This window comes from Condylura cristata, unplaced genomic scaffold (genome assembly GCF_000260355.1).
Source record: "Condylura cristata isolate star-nosed mole 26May11 unplaced genomic scaffold, ConCri1.0 scaffold00001, whole genome shotgun sequence".
Lineage (NCBI taxonomy): Eukaryota > Metazoa > Chordata > Mammalia > Eulipotyphla > Talpidae > Condylura > Condylura cristata.
This window is the reverse complement of record NW_004567102.1, coordinates 62673757-62698940: the sequence shown is the minus strand read 5'-3', so window position 1 is coordinate 62698940 and position 25184 is coordinate 62673757. Positions and strand designations below refer to the sequence as shown.

Below are 25184 nucleotides of genomic sequence, written 5' to 3'. Positions count from 1 at the left end.
GAACTCATGCGGAAGTGGCTTTAGATTCTCAGTACAGTGCTTTAACCCGCTGCGCCACCAGGGAGGGCCCCAGGAAGACATTTTTTTAAATATCAAATAGCTGGTGTTCAATTCAGGAATTCTTGCAAGTTATTTTTGTTGTAAAGTCAGAGAGGTTGGTCCGAAATTATTCTTGCAAGTTATTTTTGTTGTAAACTCAGAGAGATTGGTCCTAAATTGTTCAGTGGACAGATCCTTTATTTAAAATGATTAATGTGTAGTTGACTTACATAAATTCATCTTTTTTAAATATTTATTTATTCATACAGAACTGGGGCACAGCCAGATGTGCACGAGTGGTGAGAGGCTTCACCAGAGGCAGAGTGGGGAGCAGAACAGGCAGACTGACAAAGTACACTGATGAGGGGAGCAGCGGGCGGGTCAGGAGAGGTCTGCTGCGCCATGTGGATCCTCCGGGGCTGGGAATCAAACTCGCACTGAAGTGCCTGCTGCCAGCTTGCAGTGCTGCATCCTGGCCAGTTGCGCCACCATGGAGGGCCCGACTTACATAAATTCGTAAAGCAGATAAAAAAACAGAGTTTAGTAACTAGCAGCATTTTTGCCCCTAGAGGCAAGAGGATACACAAGGAATCCTAATTTGGGAGTTCCAACCCATCCTAGAGTATGGGGAACAAGGAAAATGGTATAAGGAATATACTCTTCCTACCAAATAAAGAAAAGATCAGAATACAGAGAGAATGTCACAACAGTCTGAAAAAGGAAGAAGCTAAGGAAATGTTTCTCTGTCAAAATAGGCTGTGGTAAATGAAGAATGTCTGGGCTGATTGGCAGAATTAACTCAAAAAGAAACTAATTAGATCAAGAAACTGAGTTGCAGAAGGGAATTAGCTTTGAACCAGGGGATGACAGGTGATAAGGAAAATCAGAGGTGATGGGGAAATAAATAATAAAGAAAATAAATAATGTTGATGAAATAATCTATATAAATGTAAATAATTTAGCTCACCAAAGAGCTTTCCTCACAGAGGAGCAAGTCACTAGAAATGATCTCCAGCTACTGGAGATGAGAGAAAATCTATTCTGCCCAAGAAGGACTGAGTCCTGGCCGTGCACCAGAGAGGATATGTAAACAATCAGGGTGCTGCTCTTGCCCTGGGCCTATACCCTGGAGAGAATACAACCTTTCCTGCCTCATTAAACCTGGCTGCTCAAGTTCACAAAGGAGTCAATGTCATGATAAAGATAAGAGAGATACCCGCCCCCCATTGAGGCCACCTCAGTGTGAGTTTGATCCTGCCCCAGAGGTGACCACATGGCGTGGCAGACCTCTCCTGGCCCGCCCTGCCCGCTGCTCCCCTCAGCAGTGTACTTCGTCGATCTGCCTGTTCTGCTCCCCACTCTGTCTCTGGTGAAGCCTCTCACCACCCCTGTACTTCTGGCCTGTACCCCATTTCTGTATGTATAAATAAGTAAATCTTTAAAAAAAAAAAAAAAAGAAGAAGAAGAAGGATAGGAGAAGCATCATAAGGGAACACAAGTTCTTGGCTAAGAAACTAAAGGCTTGGAGAGTACTGGTATCCCCTTGCCTCTTCCTGCTGCTGGCTAGGATTTGGGAATCAAAAGAGACTGTTTATGCAGATGGTGTTTGGGGACAAGGTTTGGATATCTGAACCAGGCATTAACATAATTAAATGAGGGTTTCTTGGCTTGAGGTGGAATGCCCAAAATGAGACTTGCGGCTTCATTGGCCCATGGTAGCTGACTGCTCAGGAAGGTTGAAGACTGAAGTTAAGAGAGAGGAGAAATATTCAATAAATCTGGAAGACTGGTTGTTTTAGAGAATAAGTATTAAGATGAGAGGGAGAATGAGGACATAAAAGGAAAAGGATAAGTGGCCAAAAGCAACCCCCTTCCTAACCAGGACAGAAAAGCCCTTTCTGCTATAACCTGCGCTGGTAAATGGTGAGGGGTAGCAAAAACACACAGCTAGTGGGACAGCGTTGGTGGAGAGTGTGGTGTGGCAACATACACCTGAAGAGGTGGGATCCTATATTTCTGAATTATATACAGTGTTGTAAACCAATGTTACCTTAATGCAAACAAATTTTAAAAAATAAAAACACAGTTTGTGGGATGGAACGTGAAGCTGGAATACAGGGATGGCAGGTTATATTCCTTTGCAAAGAGAAAAATAAGAAAGTCAGCAGGGTGACATATGGGTGTGAGGATTAAGGTTTCTAAATGACTGAAAGATTAAGGGAAGAACCCACGATCACAGACGTGACCAGGTCAAAATGGAGAAAATGAAATATACAGGTTTTAGTGTGCCTGATTATGAGCATTTTAGACATGTTAACTATTTAATCTTCACGACAGCCCTTTCAGGTGTGTACTATTACTAACCCCACACTAAATGTGATAAATCTGAAGGACAGAGGTCTGAACGACTTACACAGAGGTCCAAATGGAAACCATCAGGGTCTGTAGTTTGCAGTTAACAGCCTCACTAATGATGTGTGAATGGTGAATTGTGCTTTCAAGATGTTGTCATAAAACTGACACAAGACATTTGCTGAAAGCTTCATTCCACTCAAAACCTGAGACATTTTTTGACATGCTGTGCTAGCGGGAAGATGCTAAATCTATGTGTGAACAAGATGAAAGTCAGTGTAGAGAGGTGATGGGCAGAGCTTATCATCAGGAATGGAGGCTCCTGTGCCCTAGATGTTACTGAATTTCAGAAAGGTCATTTAAAAGATAGATATGAGGCCCTCCCTGGTGGCGCAGCGGGTTAAAGCACAGCACTGAGAATCTGAGGCCACTTCCGCATGAGTTCGATTCCCGCCTGCCCCCGGAGGAGACCACATGGCGAGCCAGACCTCTCCTGACCCGCCCGCTGCTTCCCTCAGCAGTGTACTTCGTAGATCTGCCTGTTCTGCTCCCCGCTCTGTCTCTGGTGAAGCCTCTCACCGCCCCTGAGCCTCTGGCCTGTACCCCAGTTCTGTATGAATAAATAAATAAATATTAAAAAAAAAAAAAAGATAGATATGATTCTGTGCCATATGCTGGCAAACAAGATTGGTGAGGTAAGCGGTCTGAAAATGCAATTCTGGCTATCACAGAGCTTAGATCCAGAAAATTATTGTTCAGTTTCAGGAACAGAGCAATAAGTTTGTGTTTTGGTTTTTTCCCCAAGGGATCTGGTGATTATCATTGACAGGAAGCTTGTTAGTCAATAAGTAGATGTGATTTCTAAAAAAGTCATTTCAGTGTTAAGCGCATTTATACAAATAAAGCATCTAGCATAAAGGAGGTGAGGATTTCATTGATGGATAGATCATTTTAAATAGAAAGCGGGACGTTTGTGTGCGCATTCTAAAAGTGTAGGTTTTAATGTACCTACGATAAGGGATTGAATGTAGCTTCCTCCTACCCTGCTGCTCCATAACTAGCTATTCGAGATGACAAGATGATGACCTTACTTGTAAGAGCTGATTGTTAACAGTGGCAAACCTGGTTTACTTTAGAAGTGGTTGTAGTCCTTACTTAGTTTTTTCTTCCTAATAATAAATATATACAATTTTTGTTTTTTGGAATCAGTGCTTTTTTCCTACTCTGGTTTTTAAGGTCTTTGTATTGCCAACAGTGGTGGTTATCATGTACCTTTTCAAAAAAGCCTAACTGCTGTGGTTAGAAGAAATGAAGCAGATTAAAAGGTATAGGATGAAGATGGTGAAGATTTTGAAGTCACTTAACATTAAGTTGTAGATTTTATATCCCTAACATGTAATATTTTAGAAGTATACTGAAGCAACACAAATGAAAGACAGACGAAGAAAGATGATGGGCTTGGGAAACAAGTATAGAATCCCCTTAGCTCTCTTGTTCTCTCATCCCTGCTTTTTCTTTGGATGTTTAATCTCAGGCTTTGACTTGTGACTTTTCTATTTTTTTTTTTAAAGATTTATTTATTTATGCATACAGAACTAGGATGAGAGGTTTCACCAGAGACAGAGCTGGGAGCAGAACAGGCAGATTGACGAAGTACACTTCTGAGGGGAGCAGCGGGCGGGTCAGGAGAGGTCTGCCACGCCATGTGGTCACCTCCGGGGTAGGGATTGAATTGGCACTGAAACGGCAGCCGCTAGCTTGTAGTGCTGAGCTTTTAACATGCTGTGCCACCAGCAAGGGCCCAACTTTTCTATTTTTTTTTTTTTAAAGATTATTTGTGCATACAGAACTGGGGTACAGGCCAGAGGCTCAGGGGCGGCGAGAGGCTTCACCAGAGACAGAGAGGGGAGCAAAACAGGCAAATCAACGAAGTACACTGCTGAGGGGAGCAGCGGGTGGGTCAGGAGAGGTCTGCCACGCCATGTGGTCACCTCCTAAGCAGGAGGGGATCGAACTCATGCAGAAGTGGCTTTAGCTTCTTTGTGCTATGCTTTAACCCGCTGTGCCACCAGGGAGGGCCCAATCTTTCTATTTTTATTTATCACAACTGCTGACTACAAAAAGAATGATGGCATAAGGAGCACAGGGTTTATGTGGTAAGAAGGATATATTATTACAGAAAAGACTGCACATTATTCAGTGATTCTTGGGCTCATAAACACTTTGTGCCAAAACCACTTGGTGTGACTTGTGATTCTTTTCTCCCGTCTCTGCTGGGCCAGTCATGCAGATGGCCCCCTAGTGACCGCTTTGAGGTACATGGCTCTTGGTACATGGCTTTGGACCAGTCACTGTGGCCACAGAGAGTCTGGCCTAGCTCCGACCACCTGTTTGAAATATATATGTGTATTTGGGAGGAAACAGGATGGATGGGGTGAGGCAGAGTAGAAGAACTGTGGAAACAATTTTTTGCAGCTTAATATAAAAACTACCTAAGAGGTATTCCTTCCTCTGAACATGGAGGGAGACAAGAAGTTTCTGTGATGCTGGTGAAAGGTCCATGTACTCATGGGTGGTTTGGTTAGTTGCCCTTAAGTGTCCCTTTTCAGCCTGTGACTGAGCATCCAACATTCTATTTGTGGTATCCTCGATGTTAACGATCACTGCCCACTGTGTAGCACTTTAAATTTTCAATAAAAATATATTAAGGGCTCTCCCTGATGGCACAGTGGGTTAAAGCACAGCACTATTGCAGCCACTATAGCACAAGTTCAATCCCCGGCCAGGGAGGTGACCCACGTGGCATGGCAGACCTCTCCTGACCACCCACTGCCACCCTCAGCAGTGTATTCCAGTCAATCTGCCTGTTCTGCTCCCCACTCTGTCTCTGGTGAATCCTCTCACCCCTGTACCCCAGTTCTGTATGCATAAATAAATAAATCTATAAAATATATACATATATATTAAAATTAGAAAATGAATGTGCTACTGCACCACAAATTACTGCTCAAACAGATCTTTCTGATCTTTGTAATTCAGCACTACTCTCCTATTCTCCCCCACTCAGGTTTGTTTTGAGCTCTAGTTGCTTATGATGGGAATTTATGAGGACATCTTGTAATTTATCCATAAGATGTAAAATTCCTGTCCTCATTTGTGATATTTCTATAATTGTCTCACTGCTCATTTTTCCTTTTTGTGTCTAGTGTACTGCAAGCCACAAAATCAGTGTCCAGTGAAGTCCATATAAATAAACTTCATTACTTAGTGTACATAGCTGCCCTCCTTATAAACTATAAATATTGTCCAATATAGTTCAATTTATTCTGCTGCCTCATTGATAGCTTTTGTAAGAATCTGAGTTCATTACTGGTTTTTTTTTTTTTTAATCTAAGTTGTCCACTTAAATAAATGTGAACATGATTAAAATAATGTGTGCTATTTCAGGAAGCGATGAAGCAGCTTACCCAGCTTCTACCAGAGGATCTCAGAAAGGAGCTTTATGGACTTTGGGATGTAAGTACATATGTTAGGTTGCCTTTGATTTATTGCAACTTAATATACACCATTCATCAATGTTTTAGTTGACTTGGATTTATCTTAACTGGCTATCTTTGACCTACTATTCCCTGTTTCACACCTGTTTCTCTTCATCAGCTGCTATAGGATCTCATAGCTAATAGAAATTTCTCTTTTTTCCAATTTGCCCATTTCCTTTGTCACCGAAATACCTGGTGTGGACCTTAACTCACAGCCTGGGAATTTCCTGATACGTGGCTCTTTACCTTCTACCTTAATATCACTGCACCCACCCACCCATTTCTAGTCCTTGGAAAGAATAGAACCCGGTTTGACTCCCACCTCATCACCTTTTGGCTCAGTGACCTGAGCACTTCTTCCTGTGAGTCTGTTTTCTGTTTGTGAAAGAAATCTTGAAGGGTTAACAGGGCTGGATGAGGTCAGGGGGAAGAGCTGCCCTGATGCCCAGCAGAGGACAGACATGTCAGTGTGGCCCACGGCAAGAAGGTAGGAGCAGAGTGACTGCAGGGGAAGGGCAGGAAGAGAGAACGGGCGGGAAAGCCCCTGGGCCCTGTTGCGCCCCCTCCCAGGGCTGCTTTTCATTTGTGAAGGGAAGACAACGAAGAAACCTCTGCTTCTGGAGCTTCTCACTTTGCTCCTATACCTTCCCTTTTTGGGTCACTCTCATTCCTTACTCTCAGCCAGTCCTGCCTTCCACTCACCCCACTCTCGTTTCTGTATTTCCTTCAAAGACCTATTCCATTCTCATGTCTTTGGAGCCCCATCTTCTGCCTTTCTTTCCCCATATCCGGAGATGCCACCCTCCCTTGTGTTCCCCTTAGCACCCTGAGTTCACCCACCCATGGTGTGCTGGGCCAGGTCTTCCCTTGATTTGGGAGATGAGAAATTCAGGTAACAACTCTGAACAGGTATTTCTCTAGACATGCCATTTTATGCAGCGGTCACATTCTGCTATACACTGTTATTTCTGTGGTTGAGCCGAATGATAGGGTGGACTAGTGCTTTTAAGGCAGCAGAGTGTGTTGGAGAGAACAGAGGTTTATGTCTGGAAAGACTTGGATGTGAATTCCAGCTCATGGCTTCACTCCAGGTGATTCTGGGTGAATTCTTCACTTGAGTCAACCCATTTGCCCTCTAGAAAATGGGAAAATGTAACTTCACATCTCCTTAGCCACAGTTTGGAAATTTACAAAGCTCAGAAAGTCAGTTTTTGGTTTTTTTTTTTAAAGATTTATTTATTTATTCATACAGAACTGGGATACAAGCCAGAGGTGCAGGGGCAGTGAGAGGATTCACCAGAGACAGCATGGGGAGCAGAACAGGCAGCTCGATGAAGTACACTGCTGAGGGGAGCAGTGGGCGGGTCAGGAGAGGTCTGCCACGCCATGTGGTCACCTCCAGGGCCGGGGATCGAACTCTCACTTTAGCTGCTGCGGTCAGCTTGCAGTGCTGCATCCTAACCCATTGCACAACCAGGAAGGACCCGAAAGTCAGGTTTTTCAAAAGCTCACCCAACCTGAACTCATTTGGCACTTAAAGCTATGTAGATCCCCACACATCCCTTTTGATGTGATAATTAATGTCCTTTGATCACTCTGTGTACCATATTGTATTTTAAAATAAAAAGATGTTGAAAGCTGAATCAGTTCTGGCCTCAAAGTTTAAGATAAGAGAGTGTGGGCCTTTAATATTTCCTTTGTCAAATCATTGTGAAATTTAAATGTCAAAATATGTGTGCTATCTCACCTGGACCCTGACTCAGTTGATATCTGTTGCTAGGTCTAAAAATAAGGAAAAAGAGTGTACTTTTGTTTTTTTAAAGATTTATTTATTTATCACACAGTACTGGGGTTCAGGCCAGAGATGCAGGGGCAATGAGAGGATTCACCAGAGACAGAGTGGGGAGCAGAACAGGCAGATCTACTAAGTACACTGCTGAGGGGAGCAGCAGGTGAGACAGGAGGAAATCATGTTGAAATGAGGTCTTTGAGCCCTAATGCAGTATGACTGTGTCCTTTTCAAAAGAGGAATTTGAACACCCAGAGACCAGGAAGGCCGTGTGTACATGAAGACAGCTATCTTTCTAGAGAGAGGCCCAAAGTAGACCCTCCCTTCATAGCCTCAGAAGGTACCAACCCTGCCCACGTCTTGACTTACAATACAAATTTTGTTTCTTAAGTAACTTAGTTTGTGGAACATCTTTCCAGTAAGCTTAGCAAGATACTCTCTCTCTCCTCCAGGAATTCATGTTGCACATGCACACAACACACACACACTTTTGGTACCATACTGTGACTGCTTTTTAATTTGCTTAACTATTTTTAATTATCATTCTAGTCTCTCTCTTTAACTCTTTATATGTTAGTATTTTGTAAAGGTAGAATTGAAAAGGATCCTTTCCTTTTCAATAAGACAAATAAGAGTGGAAGAGCCTCCTCACCTTGCCCAGATTTAGCAAGTTGCCAACAAAACTAGGCAACCACCATCCACCTAGTTCAGCATTTTCATCAATATGGTTATGCTGTATGCTGCTTAAGAATTTAAAGTACGGGCCCTCCCTGGTGTTGCAGCCGGTTAAAACACCACACTGCAAGCTGGCTACAGCCAAGTCAGTGCAAGTTTTATCCCCAGCCTGAGGGTGATCCACCTAGCACGGCAGACCTCCCCTGACCCACCCTCTGCTCCCCTCAGCAGTGTACTTCATCATTCTGCCTGCTCTGCACCCCACTCTGTCTCTGGTGAATCCGCTCACCGTCCCCGCCCCTCTGGCCTGTACCCCAGATCTGTATGTATAAGTAAACAAATCTTTAAAAAAAAAAAAAATGTATAGTACTTTGTTACTTCTCACTGGTAGTAACAGACTATTCTAGGGCTTCATAGGGCTATTGCAACACATTACCACACACTTGAAGACTTAAAACAAAAAATCAGTTGTCCTAGTATTGAGGCTGGAAGTCCAAAGGCAAGGTGCCGGCAGAGCCACTGTGCAGGCTGCGGGGAAGCCCTGCCGGCCGCTGCCTGGCTTCTGGCACATGCTGCTCCTGGCTGGGCATTCCTTGGCTGATAGACTAGCATCCTCACCTCCCCCATAATCTGGTAGCTTTCTCCCTGTGTTTGTATCTGTGCCCATGTTTCCTTCTTCATATAAGGGCACCAGTCATTGGATTAAAGTTTACCTTGATCTGGTATGGCTTTATCTTTCCTTGATTAGATCTGCAAAAATGCTATTTCCCATTTAGGTCACACTCATAGGCTTCAAGTAGACATGAATTGTTGGAATACTATTCTACTCTGTGCTGAGACTCTCATTGTCTTACACATTTTTATAATTCTGCCCATAAACCTGTGGGTTATATCTGGGTTTACTATTTGAATCCACAGGTCTGTATGTTCTTGCTCTTGTTCCAGTACCATGCAGTTTTGATTATTATGGCTTTGTAGTATAGCTTGAAGTTTGTGATTGTGATGTCTCCATTCTCTTTTTTAGTAATGAGAATTTTGGTTATTAAAGGTCTTTTGTTGTTCCATATGAATCTCATCAATATTTGTTCTATTTCTTTAAAGAATGTCATTGAGACTTTTATTGGGATAGCATTAAATCTGTGTATCGCTTTTGGTAGAATGGCCATTTTTAAGATGTTGATTCTCCTGATCCATGAGCAGGGGATGTCTTTCCATTTCTTGGTATCTTCTTGTATTTCTTTTAATAGTGTTTTGTAGTTTTCTTTGTATAGGTCTTTTACCTCCTTTGTTAGGTTGATACCCAGGTATTTAATCCTTTTTGTTTTAATTGAAAAGGGGATTTTTTTTAAACTTCTGGTCCTTCTGATTGGTTGTTTGTGTATAGGAAGGCCTCTGAGTTTTGTATGTTGATTTTCTAACCTGCTGCCTTATAAATTGGTTGATTGTTTTGATTAATTTCTCTATGGAGTTTTTAGGGCTTTCCATGTAAATTAACATATCTGCAAATAAGGACAGTTTTATTCTTCTTTCCCTATTTGGATTCCTTGTATATCTTTTTCCTGTCTCATTGCTCTTGCTAGAACTTCCCATGTTATGCTGAGCAGTGACGATAGTGAACACACTTGTCTTGTTCTTATCTCAAAGGAAAGGCTTTTGGCTTTTCGCCATTGAGGATAATATTGGCTGTGGGTTTGTCATACATGGCGTTCATCATGTTGAGGTATGTTCCTTCTATTCTGAGGATTTCAAGGGCCTTAAACATAAATGGATGTTGAACTTTGTCAAATGCCTTCTCCACATCTATTGATATGATCATATGGTTTTTATTTTTCTGTCGGTTGATGTGATGGATTATGTTAATTGATTTTCTGATGTTGAACTATCTTTTGCTCCTGGGATAAAGCCCACTTGGTCATGGTGTATTATTCTTTAAATCCATTGTTGGATTCTGTTGGCTTAGGTTTTGTTGAGGATTTTGCATCAGTGTTCATTAGAGAGATTGGTCTGAAATTTTCTTTTTGTGTGTCTTTGTTAGATTTTGGTATTCGTGTGAGGTTGGCTTCGTAGAAAGTATTTGGTAGTTTTCCTTCTTTTTTGATTTTTTTGGATGAGTCTGTGGAGAATATGCACTAGTTTTTTCCTGAATGTTTGGTAAAATTCATTTGTAAATCCATCTGATCCTGGGATTTTATTTCCTTGCTTGTAACTGGTCTGTTTAGTTGTTCTATTTCTTCTTTATCTAGCTTTGGGTAGTTGTAGAGTAGGAATATGTCCATTTCTGTTAAATTGTTGAACTTGTTTGCATATAGCTGTTCATAGTATTCTCTGATTATTCTTTTGATTTCTGCTGGATTTGTTGTGATTTCTCCTCTTTCGTTTATGATCCTGTTTATTTGTGCTTTCTCTTGTTTTTTCTTTGTGAGCCTGGCTAGTGGCCTGTCTATCTTGTTTATTTTTTCAAAGATTGGTTCACTTCTTTATCATTAACATTTCTCAAGTCTTTCCACTTCTCCCCACCTTCACTGCCACCATATTAGGCCAGACCATAGTCTCAACTTTCCTACTAGTGCTGCAGAGTCTCAGAACCATTTTTTTTTCTTTTTCCTTTTTAAGATTCATTTTTTAATTCATACAGAACTGGAGTGCAAGCCAGAGGTGCAGGGACAGCGAGAGGATTCACCAGATACAAAGTGGGGAGCAGAACAGGCAGATTGAGGAAGCACACTGCTGAGGGGAGCAGTGGGCAGGTCAGAGAAGTCTGCCACGCTATGTGGACTTCCTCCGGGACCAGGGATCGAACTCGCACTTAAGCAGCTGCAGCTCACTTGCAATGCTGCATCCTAACTGCTGTGCCACCAAGGAGGGCCCAGAACCATTTTTCATGCAGCCATTTCCCACACGAAAGCTAGATGATCTTTCTAAAATGCAAATCTGACCATGACCCTTCTTGCTTGAAATCTCTGTTGGTTTCCACTAAGTCCCGATAAGCTAAGGTCTTTTAGCATGAACACAAAGGTCTTTCAGAGAAATAGCGCTCTTCCTCCCCATGTAGCTTCTCCCATCTTCTCTTCCTCCTCACAATTCTTCATTTTATTATGAGGAGCTATTGGCAGTTAGTTCTCCAAAGATCTTGGTTCCTATTTGACTTTAGGGTTTTATAGTATAATATAGCCCTGCCTCCATATTGGAAAGTGATATTCTAGAATGCTTGTATTGTTATGTTTTGGGGGGAAATTCCAACAATTCTTATTTTTAAAAGAAACATTTAATTTCACCAATATTTGTTAGAAAATGCCTTACATTTCCTAATTTTCTTTTTTCTTAATTTTCACAGGGAAAAATTTTGAATTGCTATGCTTAGAGCATTCCATTTCTTTTCACCAAATAATGTTAACTTGGATTTATCAAACATAAATATATAACTATAAATGTTAATAAATATTTAAGCAAATTAATTTTTAAGTACCTTTGAAGTAAAACAAAATGTATTTGACTTTACATTAAAATGATGTCCCCCTATTGTTGTAAGCTCTGTTAAATCCTAACAGCTGCTTTTATAAGAATAAGGCATCTAATAAAAATGAAGAAACCTTCAGTAATTCACATCACGTCACCCCACCAAGAAAGCATGACAGGTTCATTATCCAAACACATCTGGGGTGGAATTACAAATGAGACTTTGCTGGGAAACCAGTTGGGAACACTTTGGTCTTAATAGAAGAGTGATTCTGTGGTAGTCTTAATGGAGACTTGTGGTTGTGTGACATGTGTCATGCTCCGAGCAGCAGACCTCCCGTAGCTGCTGCTTTCAGATTTGTGTTGAGGAGGAAGGGAGCAGTGGGAACAGGACAAGGGAAAAGCTACTCCCCTGCTCTACTTTACTCCTTCCTGTCACCAACACATGCACAGAAATTCGCAGGTCTAAAATGTACCCTCAAGTCAGGTCCCAGAGGGAGGTGATTCAGTCCTCCCTATTTGGAAAGTAAGGGCAGAGCTTCCTGCTATAAAGTGGCAACCCAATTGAAATGAGAAAGCTAAATTCATTTAAAAGGAGCCTGACAGTAAATGGCAGCAGAAATTATTTGAGGTGCATAAAATGAAATGTTAATTTGAAGTTTAAAAGATCTAAATCACTAAGGTGGGTTAATGAAAAATGATCTTGAAATAAGATATTAAACAAGAGGAAAAGAAGTTGAAAGCGTCGAGAGCCTTCCAGGGCGCCTTTTGGACTGCATGGTGTTGTGGCCCACCTCTCGCGTGGAGAGCTGGTGTTGAACTGTGAAGCTACAAGGGAAGCATCTGTATACAGTGAAGGGCTTTGTATACAGTGGAGAGATAACGGGAGTTGTGGAACAGGCTGCACAGTGCAGAATGCTGTTGAACAAGCAAGATCCGGACCACTGCATTGATGGAATAATCACACAGTGTGATTCTGTGAGTCTGAGGACCAGATAATTTGTACCTGCTTGACAACCAAGTGTTGTCACTGAAATAGTCCCAAGCCCCTGTCCATGGTTCCAATCTCAGAAACAAAGTGTTCTACTGGTCAGCTTCAGGGGTGTCTTGTCATACATTGTTCCCCAGCCCCTCAGGTGTTCCCAGTCATACCTCACGATGCATAGCCTGGCTAGGGTGACCCAGCTGTCTGCTCTTGGTTGGTTTGAAAGGCACCTTGAAAGGTTGTCCTCCTGTGACTGAGTGACTGGGCAGTTCTGACCTTGTATAGGAATGCAGAGTTGCTGGCAACAAAATGGTGGCCAAACAGGCTGCTGAGGTCTAGCTGACACACAGTGGCCCATGCAGAATGCGCTCGGAGCTGTGACTCCAATTTCAGGTACCAGAATCAGAGCATCCTGGAACATCCTGTCGCGTGGCTTTACTCATGCTGCTGCTGTTGTCTCTTTGCTTAGGAGTATGAGACCCAGTCTACTGCAGAAGCCAGATTTGTGAAGCAGCTGGACCAGTGTGAGATGATTCTTCAGGCTGCTGAATATGAAAACCTTGAGAACAAGCCCGGGAGGTTGCAGGACTTCTATGATTCCACAGCAGGTACTCGGTGCTGCTTTCAATAAGCATTATGTGAGTGTGGCTTGCTCCTAGTGCAACGGCTGAGGTTACGGTTGTGACACTCACTGTCGTTGCCCTTTTCTGAGCCTTCCATAAGGAGCATTTCAAAAGAAAATGGTGGGGTTCGTGTTGAGAGGAGGCCTGGTGTGTGAGTGTCGCCCCTTGGAATCTCAACTAAGTGCAGCTCTGTGTCTGTGCCTGCAGCTGTGTGCCCCAGGAAGCCTTCTGATCTCTCTCAGAGCCTCTGTCCTCTGAAAATTGGAAATGTTGACTCTCACCCTACTTAAGTCATAGGTTGCTTTTGAGATTCAGGAGAGACATATATGAAAATACTTTGTAAGCTGATAGTGCTTTTTTTTTTTAAGATTTATTTATTTATGCATACAGAATTGAGATGTAGGGGCGGTGAGAGGATTCACCAGAGACAGAGTGGGGAGCAGAACAGGCAGATCAAGGAAGCACACTGCTGAGGGGAGCAGCAGATGATTCAGGAGAGGTCTGCCGCTCCATGTAGATCACCTTGGGGCAGAGGATCAAACTCACACTGCAGCAGCTGCCGCCAGCTTGCAGTGCTGCATTCTAACCCACTGGCCCACACAGCACATTTATAGATTTAAGGTGATGTAAAATGGAAGTAGGAATAGAGATTCAAAAACAAAACCCCGAATGGCTGAAATCACCATCGTCATTATAGCACATCATAGCAAAGCTCTAGAGCCAAACAGCTTTGACTTGAATTCTGGTTCTACCAGTACAACCTGTGGAAACTCAACCATGCTTAACCCAGGAAATGAACCAAGATCTTAGTTTTCTTGTTTTTAAAATAAGGATAATTGGTCCTTCCTTGCAGGGCAGAGGTTAAATAATAGATACATTCAAGTTGTCAACAGCCAGTGCAGCATGAATTACATCCCCTGGCTGGGGTAACTAACCCACATGGCACAGCAAACCTCTCCTGTCTCTCTGACTACACCCCTCAGCAGTGTATTTCACTCAATCTGCCTGTTCTGCTCCCCACTCTGTCTCTGGTGAATCTCTTACCCTGCACCCCAGTTCTTCCATGTGTAAATAAATAAATCTTAAAAGGAGGATAATTATGGATAATTCATTTATGGGGCTTGCTGGAGGATGTGGTGAGTTAATTCATGTGAAATGCTTAGAATCTGCCCATGAGCTTCAGCTAGCTGCATTTTGATCCAGTTTCTTGAGTGAGGAGCTAAGTGCAGTCTGCTGGTGACGGCTGTTTTTTGCAGTAGCTCCTTGAAGTAAAACTCAGTCACTCTTCCCTTCTCCAAGGGCCTTACCAAATGCTCTTGGATTAGAATTTGCATTACAATGAAGTTGATTCAGTTCCCTTCTTTTTCAGCCCTAACTCTGCCCTAAACTCTCTCCAGTTCTGTTGGACTGTTGTTAAAAGAAACTAAGTCAGACTGAACCTGCCAGCCTGGCTGCTTCATCCCAAGTCTCAATGTCTTCCTCCTTTGTAGACACAGATATCATCACATCTTTGCTTTCAAAACTCAATGGCTTTCCTCTTCCTAAAAAAACATCCCGACACTTCTGAGTAGTCTGAAAAGCTTGGCAGGCCAAGGCACATGTCTCCGGTTTCCTGTCCAACCCTCCCATCGAGCTAAAGGCTCCCTCTTTTGCTCAGTCTGTGTTTGGTCCGAGCTTGCCTTCTGCCTTCGTGTAGTGGCAGCCTGATCTGCATTCAGCTCCCCCACCCCTTTAGTGGGCCGCGTGAGACTTGTCTGTCTTTGACATAGGAAGTGCTCAAAAATGTTTGGCTTCAGCTTAATAGACTAACGTTTACAAACCAGGGTCAGCAAACTGACCCGTGGCCAAGATTGACACGCGGCCTGTTTGGGTAAATAGAGTTTTACTGAAGCAGCCACACACACTTTTTCCGTTCTGTTTGTGCTGCCTTTGTGCCCAGTAGAGTCACGTGGTTGCCGCAGCGCTCAGGCAGCCCACAGCCAAACAGGTGCTTCCAGGCTCTTTGAGAAGAGGCTTCCCAGCGTCAGCTGAGTGTACTTCAGCAATCGTGGAACTAAAATATAAGCCACATTGATGTGCTCCTTTGCATTTTACAAAGCGTTGTCTTCTGTTTGGGTCTAATCGCAATGAAAAATAGAAAACAGCATCAGAATATTGTCATTAACAATATGTGACCTCGTTGGGCCCTGTCGTTTTAAGGCCACGTTTTATTATTATTTCTTGTCTTCTACTGGCTTTGAGTTATTTTGTTGTCCTTTCTCCAATTCTTTAAGGTGGGACATTAGGTTGTTTCTTTGAGCTATTTCTTGTTTCTTTATGTGAGCTTGTATTGCTATGTATTTTCCTCTTATAACTGCTTTTAATTTGTCCCATACGTTTTGGAGACTTGTGTCGTCATTGTCATTCTTCTCCAAGTATTTTCTAATTTCTTCTTTGATCTCCTCATTGATCCAATGGTCTTCCAGTAGTGGGGGTTTTAGTCTCCACGTGGTAGGTGGGTTTCTTGCGGCCACATTTTCTTAAGGAAGAAAATGGAGCCAACAAAGATGGAGACTCCTCCATTACTGATTTGAAAAATTCACTGTGCCCCCTGAGTGCGTAGTGATGGATAGCAAGTGGACCTGCGTGGCCATCATGATGTGGTACGTAGGAAGGAAATGAGATATGCTGCCCTCCCACGCTGGAGCGCTACTTCTGTTAAGAAACTGCCCCCTTGTGGCTTAGGCGGGACTTCAGCACTCTCACCCCCGCCCCAGTCTTGGCCAGAAACTAACCCAAGTTAGTGACAGCAGCCCTCTCCTGTCTCTCCTGATTTTAAAGGCGGTTTAAAGATTTTAGTTAGATAACACTGATACCCCTTTTTCTCTAATTCAGTTATAACTTGGCGGCCTCTTTTTCTGTCTTTTCTTTTGAAAGCTTGTGTGCTGAGAAACAGTATGGAAGCCAGTGTGGCTTGGGGGACGGGGGGTGGTGAGAGGAGCAAGTGGGAGAAGAACCTGGAGAAGCAGACTGTGCTTGCTACCCAGCCCAGGATGTTGCCTTGTGCTCTGAATGAGATGGAGAAACCATGGAGGAAGTGGGACAGATGTGGCCTGAGATGGTTTGTGTTGTCAAAGAATCACTTAGACAGAAAGCAGGGAGATCATTTGGGGCTTAACAAATATCCAGTGGAGAAGTGACAGCGGTTTGGGTCAACATGGCGGTAAAGAAAGTAAGAAGTTGTCAAGGGCAACCCCCTCAACCCCTCCCACCCCCTTGCTGAGGTTAAAGCCTCAGTGCTATCAAGCTATGGCCAACCACTGTGGCCTGAGTTCAATCCCCAGCCAGGGAGCTGACCCACATAGCACAACAGAACCTCTCCTGTCTCGCCCACAGCTCTGCTCAGCAGTGTGTTTCAGTAGATCTGCCTGTTCTGCTCCCCACTCTGTCTCTGGTGAATCTTCTCACACCAATCCTACCTCCCATACACACCTCTGGCCTAGTCCCAGTTTATGTATGCATAACATAAGTAAATAAATCCTTTTTTTTTTTTAAACTAAATTAATTATCTGGCCAAATTCTAGATATCTTTTGAAAACAATGTCCTTTGGACTTGTGGAACATTGTGTATGGATGTTTATGAGAGGAGTCCAAGGTTTTCTACCTTAACAACAAAAGATGTAGAAGCCAGGGGGGTAGAGAAGGTTTGAGGGAAGAAAACCCAGGGGTCCCAGAAGCCAAGGGAAAAATGTATTTCGAAAGAGGGGTAGTTATCATGGACTGAGTCTCCATAAGAGCCATTTTTTATGGTGGCTTAATTTTTTTTTTTAAACTTGACTGGGGTATATTTAAGATATGACAGGAAGAGGCCCTCCCTGGTGGCGCAGCAGGTTAAAGCACAGCACTAAGAAGCTAAGCCACTTCAGCATGAATTCAGTCCTCACCCTGGAGGTGACCCACATGATGCAGCAGACCTCTCCTGACCCGCCTGCTGCGCCCCTCAGCAGTGCACTTCGCGTCGATCTGCCTGTTCTGCTCCCCACTCTGTCTCTGGTGAATCTTCTCACTGCCTCTGCATCTCTGGCCTGTAGCCCAATTCTACAAATAAATAAATCTTTAAAAAAAAAAAGAGAGAGAGAGATGATAGGAAGAAAGGAATCAAAGACAGTGAATATAAATGATCCATTTAGAGAATTTACTTAAAGGGGCTGTAAGTTAGAGAGGGATGCGTAGTTGGGGAAGGCTTGTTTGTTTGATTGTTTAAGATTTACTTATTTATGCACACAAGAACTGGGGTGTGGGGGTGGTGAGAGGATTCACCAGAGACAGAGTAGGGAGCAGAACAGGTGGATCTACTATGAAATATACAGCTGAGGGAGGGCGGCAGGAGAGGTCTGTGTACCATGTGGCTGGGGACTCAGCTGTGCTGCAGTAGCTGCGGACAGCTTCACAGTGCTGGGCTCCATCCAACCCCTTGAGCAGCCAGGGAGGGCCAGGCAAAGTCTTGTTTTTAAGATGGAAGATCAAAAATCATGTGTATATGCTGGTAAGAAAGAGTAAGGGGAGAAGGAAGGGAAGGGTTGTCAGGCTGGGATCCAATGCACAAATGGAGGCTGGTGGAGAGCTGGGATAGTTCTTGCTCAGCAACAGCCACTGTGATGAATTCCAGGTGTGCCTGCCTGGGGGTACGGAGGGAGAGGCCATGAGCCTGGAAGGGTCACCTTTGTAAGCAGTAAAGTCACCAAGAATCACCATGGTTTATATTAAAGAGACTGGCAATCAACTCGAAGCTCTAATTTTCCTGGCATGAAGGACTTGCGGTTCTATAGACAATTAGAACCAGGAGGGCAGAGGCAGACAGAGTCCGACAGCCTGACCTTTACACAACGTGGCCAAACGGCGTGGAATCAAGGGGTGTGGAGGACACTCATGGGCCCTTGGGAAGAGCCACATGAGAGAAGAACAGCCTCCTCGTGGGAGGTGCCACAGGGAAAGCCCGTTGTTCCCAAGACAAAGCAGTTAATACGAGCAAGTTAAGGGGACCTTCAGAGAAGAGGTGAGGGTAGGGAATAAACGGACTAGGACTTAATGTGGAATGAGGGGTAGGTAGTAAAGGGCCCTGCAAGAAAAGACAGAGAAGAAACGTGGACTTAAGGATCCCCTGTTAGCCGCCTACGCTTGGAGCTGGCCTGGGGCTTGGCTGCTGCTGCAGGCACAGAAATGCAGGCATAGGGCGGAGGAGCAGGGGAATCCGCACAGCTGAGCTGGTTTCAACGTGAGGTGTTTGCAAGAGATATGTTTGCTTCCTGGGAGAGCCTCAGGCCTCTAGTCTTCCTCCTGGTCTTTTTGTGTAGGTGTTCTCCCCCTTCCTTAATTGTAGGCGTGGAACGGGCAGAGCTTGTTTCCAGCTCTCTGGCTTCTGCGCTGCTGAGTAGCGCCTTCAGGAACTGCCTCGGTCTCCCAGCTCCACGTGATTGACAGCTGTCTGCCTGATTGGCTCCTCTCTGAGGCCCAGAGTCCAGATCTCAGCGCCGGAGCTGGCTATGAGTCAGATCACACATCTGAGTCATTGGAAAGCCCTGAGCCACTGAAAAACCCTGATGTTTTCACTTGTCAACATTTTTTTCTGTCTCCTTTCTTTGCAGGAAGATTCAGTCATCCAAAGATAGTCCAGCTTGTGTCAGAACTCGAGGCAGAAAGAAACGGTAGTATAGCAGCGGCAGCCGCCAGGCAGCCGTGCCCCTGAGGCACTCACCTTGTTGCTGTTCTTCTGGAGCAGACTGCTCGTTGTTCCATCTCTTTGTGTGTGTTTGCCGCCGTTGGTCTGCTGATTTCCCACCACGTGTCTGCATTTTCAGTGGCTGGACTCCAGCAAGAAGCATGATACAATCAGAAGAAGCTACGCAGCAGGATGTGGTGTGAAAGGCCAAGGATGGGGGGGGGGGGCAGGGTATACTTTTATGAACTAAATAAATTTGAAAAGCCTCAAATTTGCAATATTTTTTGGAAATTTTGAATCCTCTTATACTGACTTCATAAACATACACCCCTGCAGGCCAGAATCATTGAATGATAGAAATTTTAATTATCTTTGCTTTTAAGAATAGATTCTTGGCCCTCCTGGTGGTGCAGCGGGTTAAAGCACAGCACTAAGAAGCTAAAGCCATTTCCGCATGAGTTCGATCCCCGCCTGCCCCGGAGGTGACCACATGGCGTGGCAGACCTCTCCTGACCCGCCCGCTGCTCCCCTCAGCAGTGTACTTCGTCGATCTGCCTGTTCTGCTCCCCGCTCTGTCTCTGATGAATCCTCTCACCCTCTGCATCTCTGGCCTGTACCCTAATTCTGTATGAATAAATAAATAAATCTTAAAAAAAAAAAAAGAAAAGAATAGATTCTTCATCTAACTTAGTGAAAAGAATCCAGGAGGATAAATGTATCATAATGAATTTTCTCCTTGGGTGAAATGCTGCTTTATTCAGATGTTCACTGTCTGGAGTAAAATACTTAATTTAACTGCTTTATGTTATTGATCATAGACTCGGGAACCTACTAACGGGTTCTGCCTCCCGTTCCTCAGTTCTCATTTAGGAAAATAAATCGGGCACATACAGTTTCAGATACCACTTATCTTCCTCTCTGTATTTATTCCCTGATTTACAAATCTTCAGCTCTTGGTTATTAAAATATGTATCACTGGTGCAGAAAACAAGAGTATCCTTAGGGTCACTGCAATTTATGCCAGGGCTATATAAGACCACATTGGATTTCTTCCTGTTTTCTGTCTGCCCACTTATTTCTAAATGATGCAACGTGGCCTCTCTGGTGGCACAGGTGGTTAAAGTGCAGCTCTATGAAGCTATCAACAGCCACCACAGCATGCGTGTGATCCCCCACCATGGAGGTGGCCCACATGGTACAGCAGACGTCTCCTGCCTCTCCCACTCCCCCCCCCCAGCAGTGTATTTCAGTGAATCTGCCTGTTTGGGCCCCCACTCTGTCTCTGGTCATCCTCTCACCTTCTGTACCTCTGGCATACACTCGGCTCTTGTATGCATAAATAAATCTTTAAAAAAAAAAATAAGTGAGTAATGCACAACTGGACCTCTCTGGTGGCCTAGACTTATGTCTCAGCAATAACACTATGAAAGCCCACCGCAAGGGCCTGAGTTTGATCCCCGGCCAAGAAGCTGACCCACATGGTACAGCAGACCTCTCTTTTCATACCTACTGCTCCACTTAGCAAGGTATCTCAGTAGATCCCCCTGTTCTGCTCCCCAGTCTCTCTGGTGACTCCTAACCCTCCCCCCAACCTCTAGCCTGCACCCCACTTCTGTGCAAAAATAAAATATTTTTTTTAAAAAACGATGCAAAGTCAGTGCATGGTGAGGAAAGGAAGGCTGTGGGCAAACCGGCCCAGTTTCAGTGCTAGCAGTGATGCCTGTCCCTTTAATTTACATGTCAGTTTCCATTTGAAGAAGTAAAAGGCTAGCATGGTGAGACTCCTAAGCACCGTTTCTTTGGAAACTCCTGGCTGTATCCATGGATACACCAATCTGCAGGAAGCAAGGTGTGCAGTCTTCAGGAGTGGCCCACGTGCACAACACAGGTGCTCTGTGTTGAAAAGCAAAGTGGTACTCGGCAGTGAAATACTGTTGACCAAGAGAACCCACTTTTAAAAAGTGGTAAATGGTTAGTAGATACGGTTCATAGGAAAGCAGAATCTATAAGCATTTCAGGTGTTTCTCCTGCCTTCAGAATATGCACGTGGCCCCAGAAAGTGTTTAAGTATGACCAGAGGATATCTGCAGTCCTGGAGCTTTATTTGGGAAGTTTTGCCTGCTGTCATTTTCATAAGCTACAGACTTTGGAAGCTGCTGTGGGTCAGACTTAATGCTAACCATTTCCTCATTTTCAGTCTATCTACCAACTGGGGTTTTAGACCTACATTCCCTTAGTAAAGCAATGTATTCAAAAGCAAAAAGGTGGGCTCCCCTGAGTGTCGCAGTGGGTTAAAGCTCCCCTGAGTGTCGCAGCAGGTTGAACCTATCCATAGCCACTGCAGCATGAGTTCAATCCCTGGCTAGGGAGATGAACCACATGGCGGGGTAAACCTTTCCTGTCTCTCCCACTGCTTCGCTCAGCAGTGTGTTTCAGTTGATCTCCCTGTTCTGCACCCCACTCTGTCTCTGGTGAATCCCCTCAACCCCCTGTACCTCTGGTCAGTACCCCAATTCTTGTATGCATAAATATTTTTTAAAAGACTATGTAATGTTGTGTAATTATCATTTCTAAGAGCAAAGTAATGATCATCAAAAGAACATACTAACTGATTTCACCAGCCAATGTCTACAAATATTTGAGCATTAGCACTTAAAAAACCTTTTTTAGGGCCCTCCATGGTGGTGCAGTGGGTTAAAGCGCAGCACTAAGAAGCTAAAGCCACTTCTGCATGAGTTCGATCCCCGCCTGCCCTGGAGGTGATCCACATGTTGCAGCAGACCTCTCTGGTCTTGCCCACTGCTCCCCTCAGCAATGTACTTCGTCTATCTGCCTGTTCTGCTCCCCACTCTGTCTCTGGTGAATCTTCTCACCGCCCCTGCACCTCTGGCCTGTACCCCAGTTCTGTATGCACAAATAATCTTTAAAAAAAAACAAAAACTTTTTTATTCACAAAAGATATCTGCTACTTGCCTAGAATTGGTGTTTTCAATAACAAACCTTAGAATTATAATACTGAGTAAACAAATTATTCTTGGGTTGAACTCAACAGAGACGGATTCCTTGTTGTGTTTTTCTTTTGTGGACTGGCATTCCTCCAGCTGTTACATAATTCCAGTACCCTTGTATTTGAAAAACTTTGGTTCTAATAGAATGCCCCAATTGTTTATCTCAAAATCTTATGTTGATGCATTATGTGGGATACATAACTGATGAAAGAAATGCCTGTGACCAACCATATTCTGCCCTTAACATTTTCATTTAAGTAACTTGTCAGTGTTCATATTAAAAATAAGATTGAAGGTGACTTCTATGGGAGACTTACATTTATATTATTTTTGGTTTGTTTTGATTTGATACATACATATATGTATATGTATATATTCTTTATGGTAGCGATATGAGAATATATATCTTTAGGGCAGCAAGGGGCACTAAAACTGCCCAAATACTTTACTGGTCACTGAGTTCTTCACCCATGCACTCAATTGCACAACCACTCAGTTTCAGAGAACAACAGTAATGGGATTTATTTAACAAACAGGGAATACAAAGTCACTGAGGCTACAGATGGCCATTTACCTCACCTGGAGCAGTGTCTAGTGTTTCAAAGCCCCAAACAAAGACTCCCAAGATAGCATCTTCCACTACTGAAGACCTAGAGTATGTAGCAGTCAGTGCAGAGGCTGGGATCCAACTCTTAAGGACAACAGAAAACACAACAGGAGATACTCCCCAGAGCTGGGAAATGCCCAGCACAGCCCCCCCCCCCCCCCCAGCAACAGCAGCTGCAGCTGATCAACTCAACAAATAGCCCCCACACAGCAACCCATAAAGCACCTGGCTCCACTCTTCCCCTTCCCTTACAAGTTGTAACATCAGGAAAACTAGAAACAGTTTCAGTCGCTCTGCTACCTGCAAAACCTCTCAATTTTTCTTCTCGGTGGTTGGCTGTGGGAAGCCTTTCCATGGCCTTCAGAGGCCCACAACAGGCTTCTAGACGTTCACCATGGTGGGGGCAGAAATGGATGACCGTGGAATCTCTGAAGGTCCAAAACATCAAAATCATGAACGCTAAATCCTGGGGGTTGCTTCTGCAGTCCCTATATTTCTTACCTGGGTTTCCACCCTTAAGCATTAATCCTAATCCACCTGGTACTATTCATCCTCACCAGTACTCCCCTCCAGGGGCGCCATCTGTAACAGTTTTTGGCTTCAGACCCCGGTTACATCGTGCCATCAATTTATGAATATTCCCTATCATTTCAGCAGTATTTAAAATTGGCAATTGGTGGGTCTCCCTACTGGTGCAAAAGTTAAAGTTCCAGCACTATCAAGCTATTGCTAGCCACAGCAACACAAACTCAATCTACCACCAGGAAGCTAATCCACATGGTGCAACTAATCTCTCATCTTGCCTGCCACTCTCCTCAGCATTATATTTCAGTGAATCTGACGGTTCTCCTCCCCACTGTCTCTGATGAATCCTCTCACCCCCCACACCTCTAGCCTACAGCCCAATTCTTGTATGCACATATAAATAAAAAATAAATCTTAAAAAAATAGGTGGCAAGTGATAACATTACAGAATTTCTTACTCTATTAAAAATCCAGGGCTCTGGCCCTCCCTGGTGATGCAGCGGGTTAAAGTACAGCACTAAGAAGCTAAGGCCACTTCAGTATCAGTTTGAAACTTCCTGCCCCAGAGGTAATCCAGATGGTGCTGGCAGACCTCTCCTGACCCGCCCGCTGCTCTCCTCAGCAGTGTACTTCATCAATCTGCCTGTTCTGCTCCCCTCTCTGTCTCTGGTGAAGTCTCTCACCACCACACTTCTGACTTGTACCCCAGTTCTGTAAACATAAATAAACAAATCTTTTAAAAAAAACAAAAAACAAAACAGCCTAAATTGTAATGGACAATTCAAGCTGAAATTCTTAACATTCTTTGTTGTGATACCTTTTGTGTATAGTAATTTTGATATGCTAGGACAAGATTAAGTTCATCGTGTGCAAATGCCTTTTAGCACGTCTGGAATACTCACACTGCATGAGAACTGAGCCCAGCTGCACTTAACAGGGAAACTCAACAGCCTGTCAGTTCAGGATGAGCTATATGTGCTGAAGGAGGGAGAAATAGGCAGCTCTTGGTGTTTAGGCAGTTAGGAAATGAAATCTCTACACTGAAGCTGCTATTTACAAACAGCTGATTTGATTTTCCTAATTAGAATGATGTGGCTTCTTCACACACATCTCTGACAACATGAAAAAAGAGTCTTCTGTCTTGGCCATTCTCTCACTCCCAGATCAGATAGAATTAAAAACACTTTTCAGTTAATAGAAGTGTCACAGCAGTTTTTAAATACTGATGTGATTAGAACTTTTGAAGAATGACAACACTCATTTTCTTGATTGTTTTTCTGTTCAATTTTATTACTGTTTTCTGATTGTACAGATGAGACTATTGTGTACAGATATTTGTTGGTGAATGAAGATATTTGTTGTAGCACCGTATTTCTGCATCTCCTTTTTTAAAAAAATATTTATTTATTTACAGATACAGAACTGGGGTACAGGATAAGATGCAGGGGCGGTCAGAGGATTCACCAGAGACAGTGGGGAGCAGAACAGAAAGAATGACAAAATACACTGCTGAGGGGAGCAGCGGGCAGGTCAGGAGAGGTCTGCCCGCCATGTGGTTCAGCTCCCAGGCCTGGGATCAAACTCGTGTTGCAGTGGCTGCAGCTGGCTTTATAGTGCTGCACTTTAACCTGATGTGCCACCAGAGAGGGCCCCCTACCTCTGCGTTTTCTCACAATGCAGTATGCTGAGTGTGTTCTAAAAGGTGGTAGTGACATTATAAAAGACCAGTTCAAATATCCAGGTCAGCACGGGCAGGATACAGACTGATAGCCCCTGTCACTGGGAGAGCCATAATCACCGGACTGCTGGACAGGTGTAGGGTCTCAGCTCCAAACTTGTCTGGTTCTCAGTGGTTACAGATGAGAATGAAGGCCTCGAAGCCCCTCAG

General features: G+C 43.8%; 1 protein-coding gene across 2 annotated transcripts in view; it reads left to right on the top strand.

The window, feature by feature from the left end:
* Positions 1 to 19576, top strand: part of HDDC2 (HD domain containing 2) — a 27187-nt gene extending 7611 nt beyond the window's left edge. For both annotated transcript variants that reach the window (XM_004674104.2, XM_012724171.1), the window contains exons 4-6: positions 5839 to 5907; positions 13305 to 13443; positions 19083 to 19576. In XM_004674104.2, coding sequence (XP_004674161.1) covers positions 5839 to 5907; positions 13305 to 13443; positions 19083 to 19183 — 309 coding nt within the window. In that variant the 3' untranslated portion in view covers positions 19184 to 19576. The remainder of the gene's footprint in view (positions 1 to 5838; positions 5908 to 13304; positions 13444 to 19082) is intronic.
* Positions 19577 to 25184: the final 5608 nt, after the last annotated feature.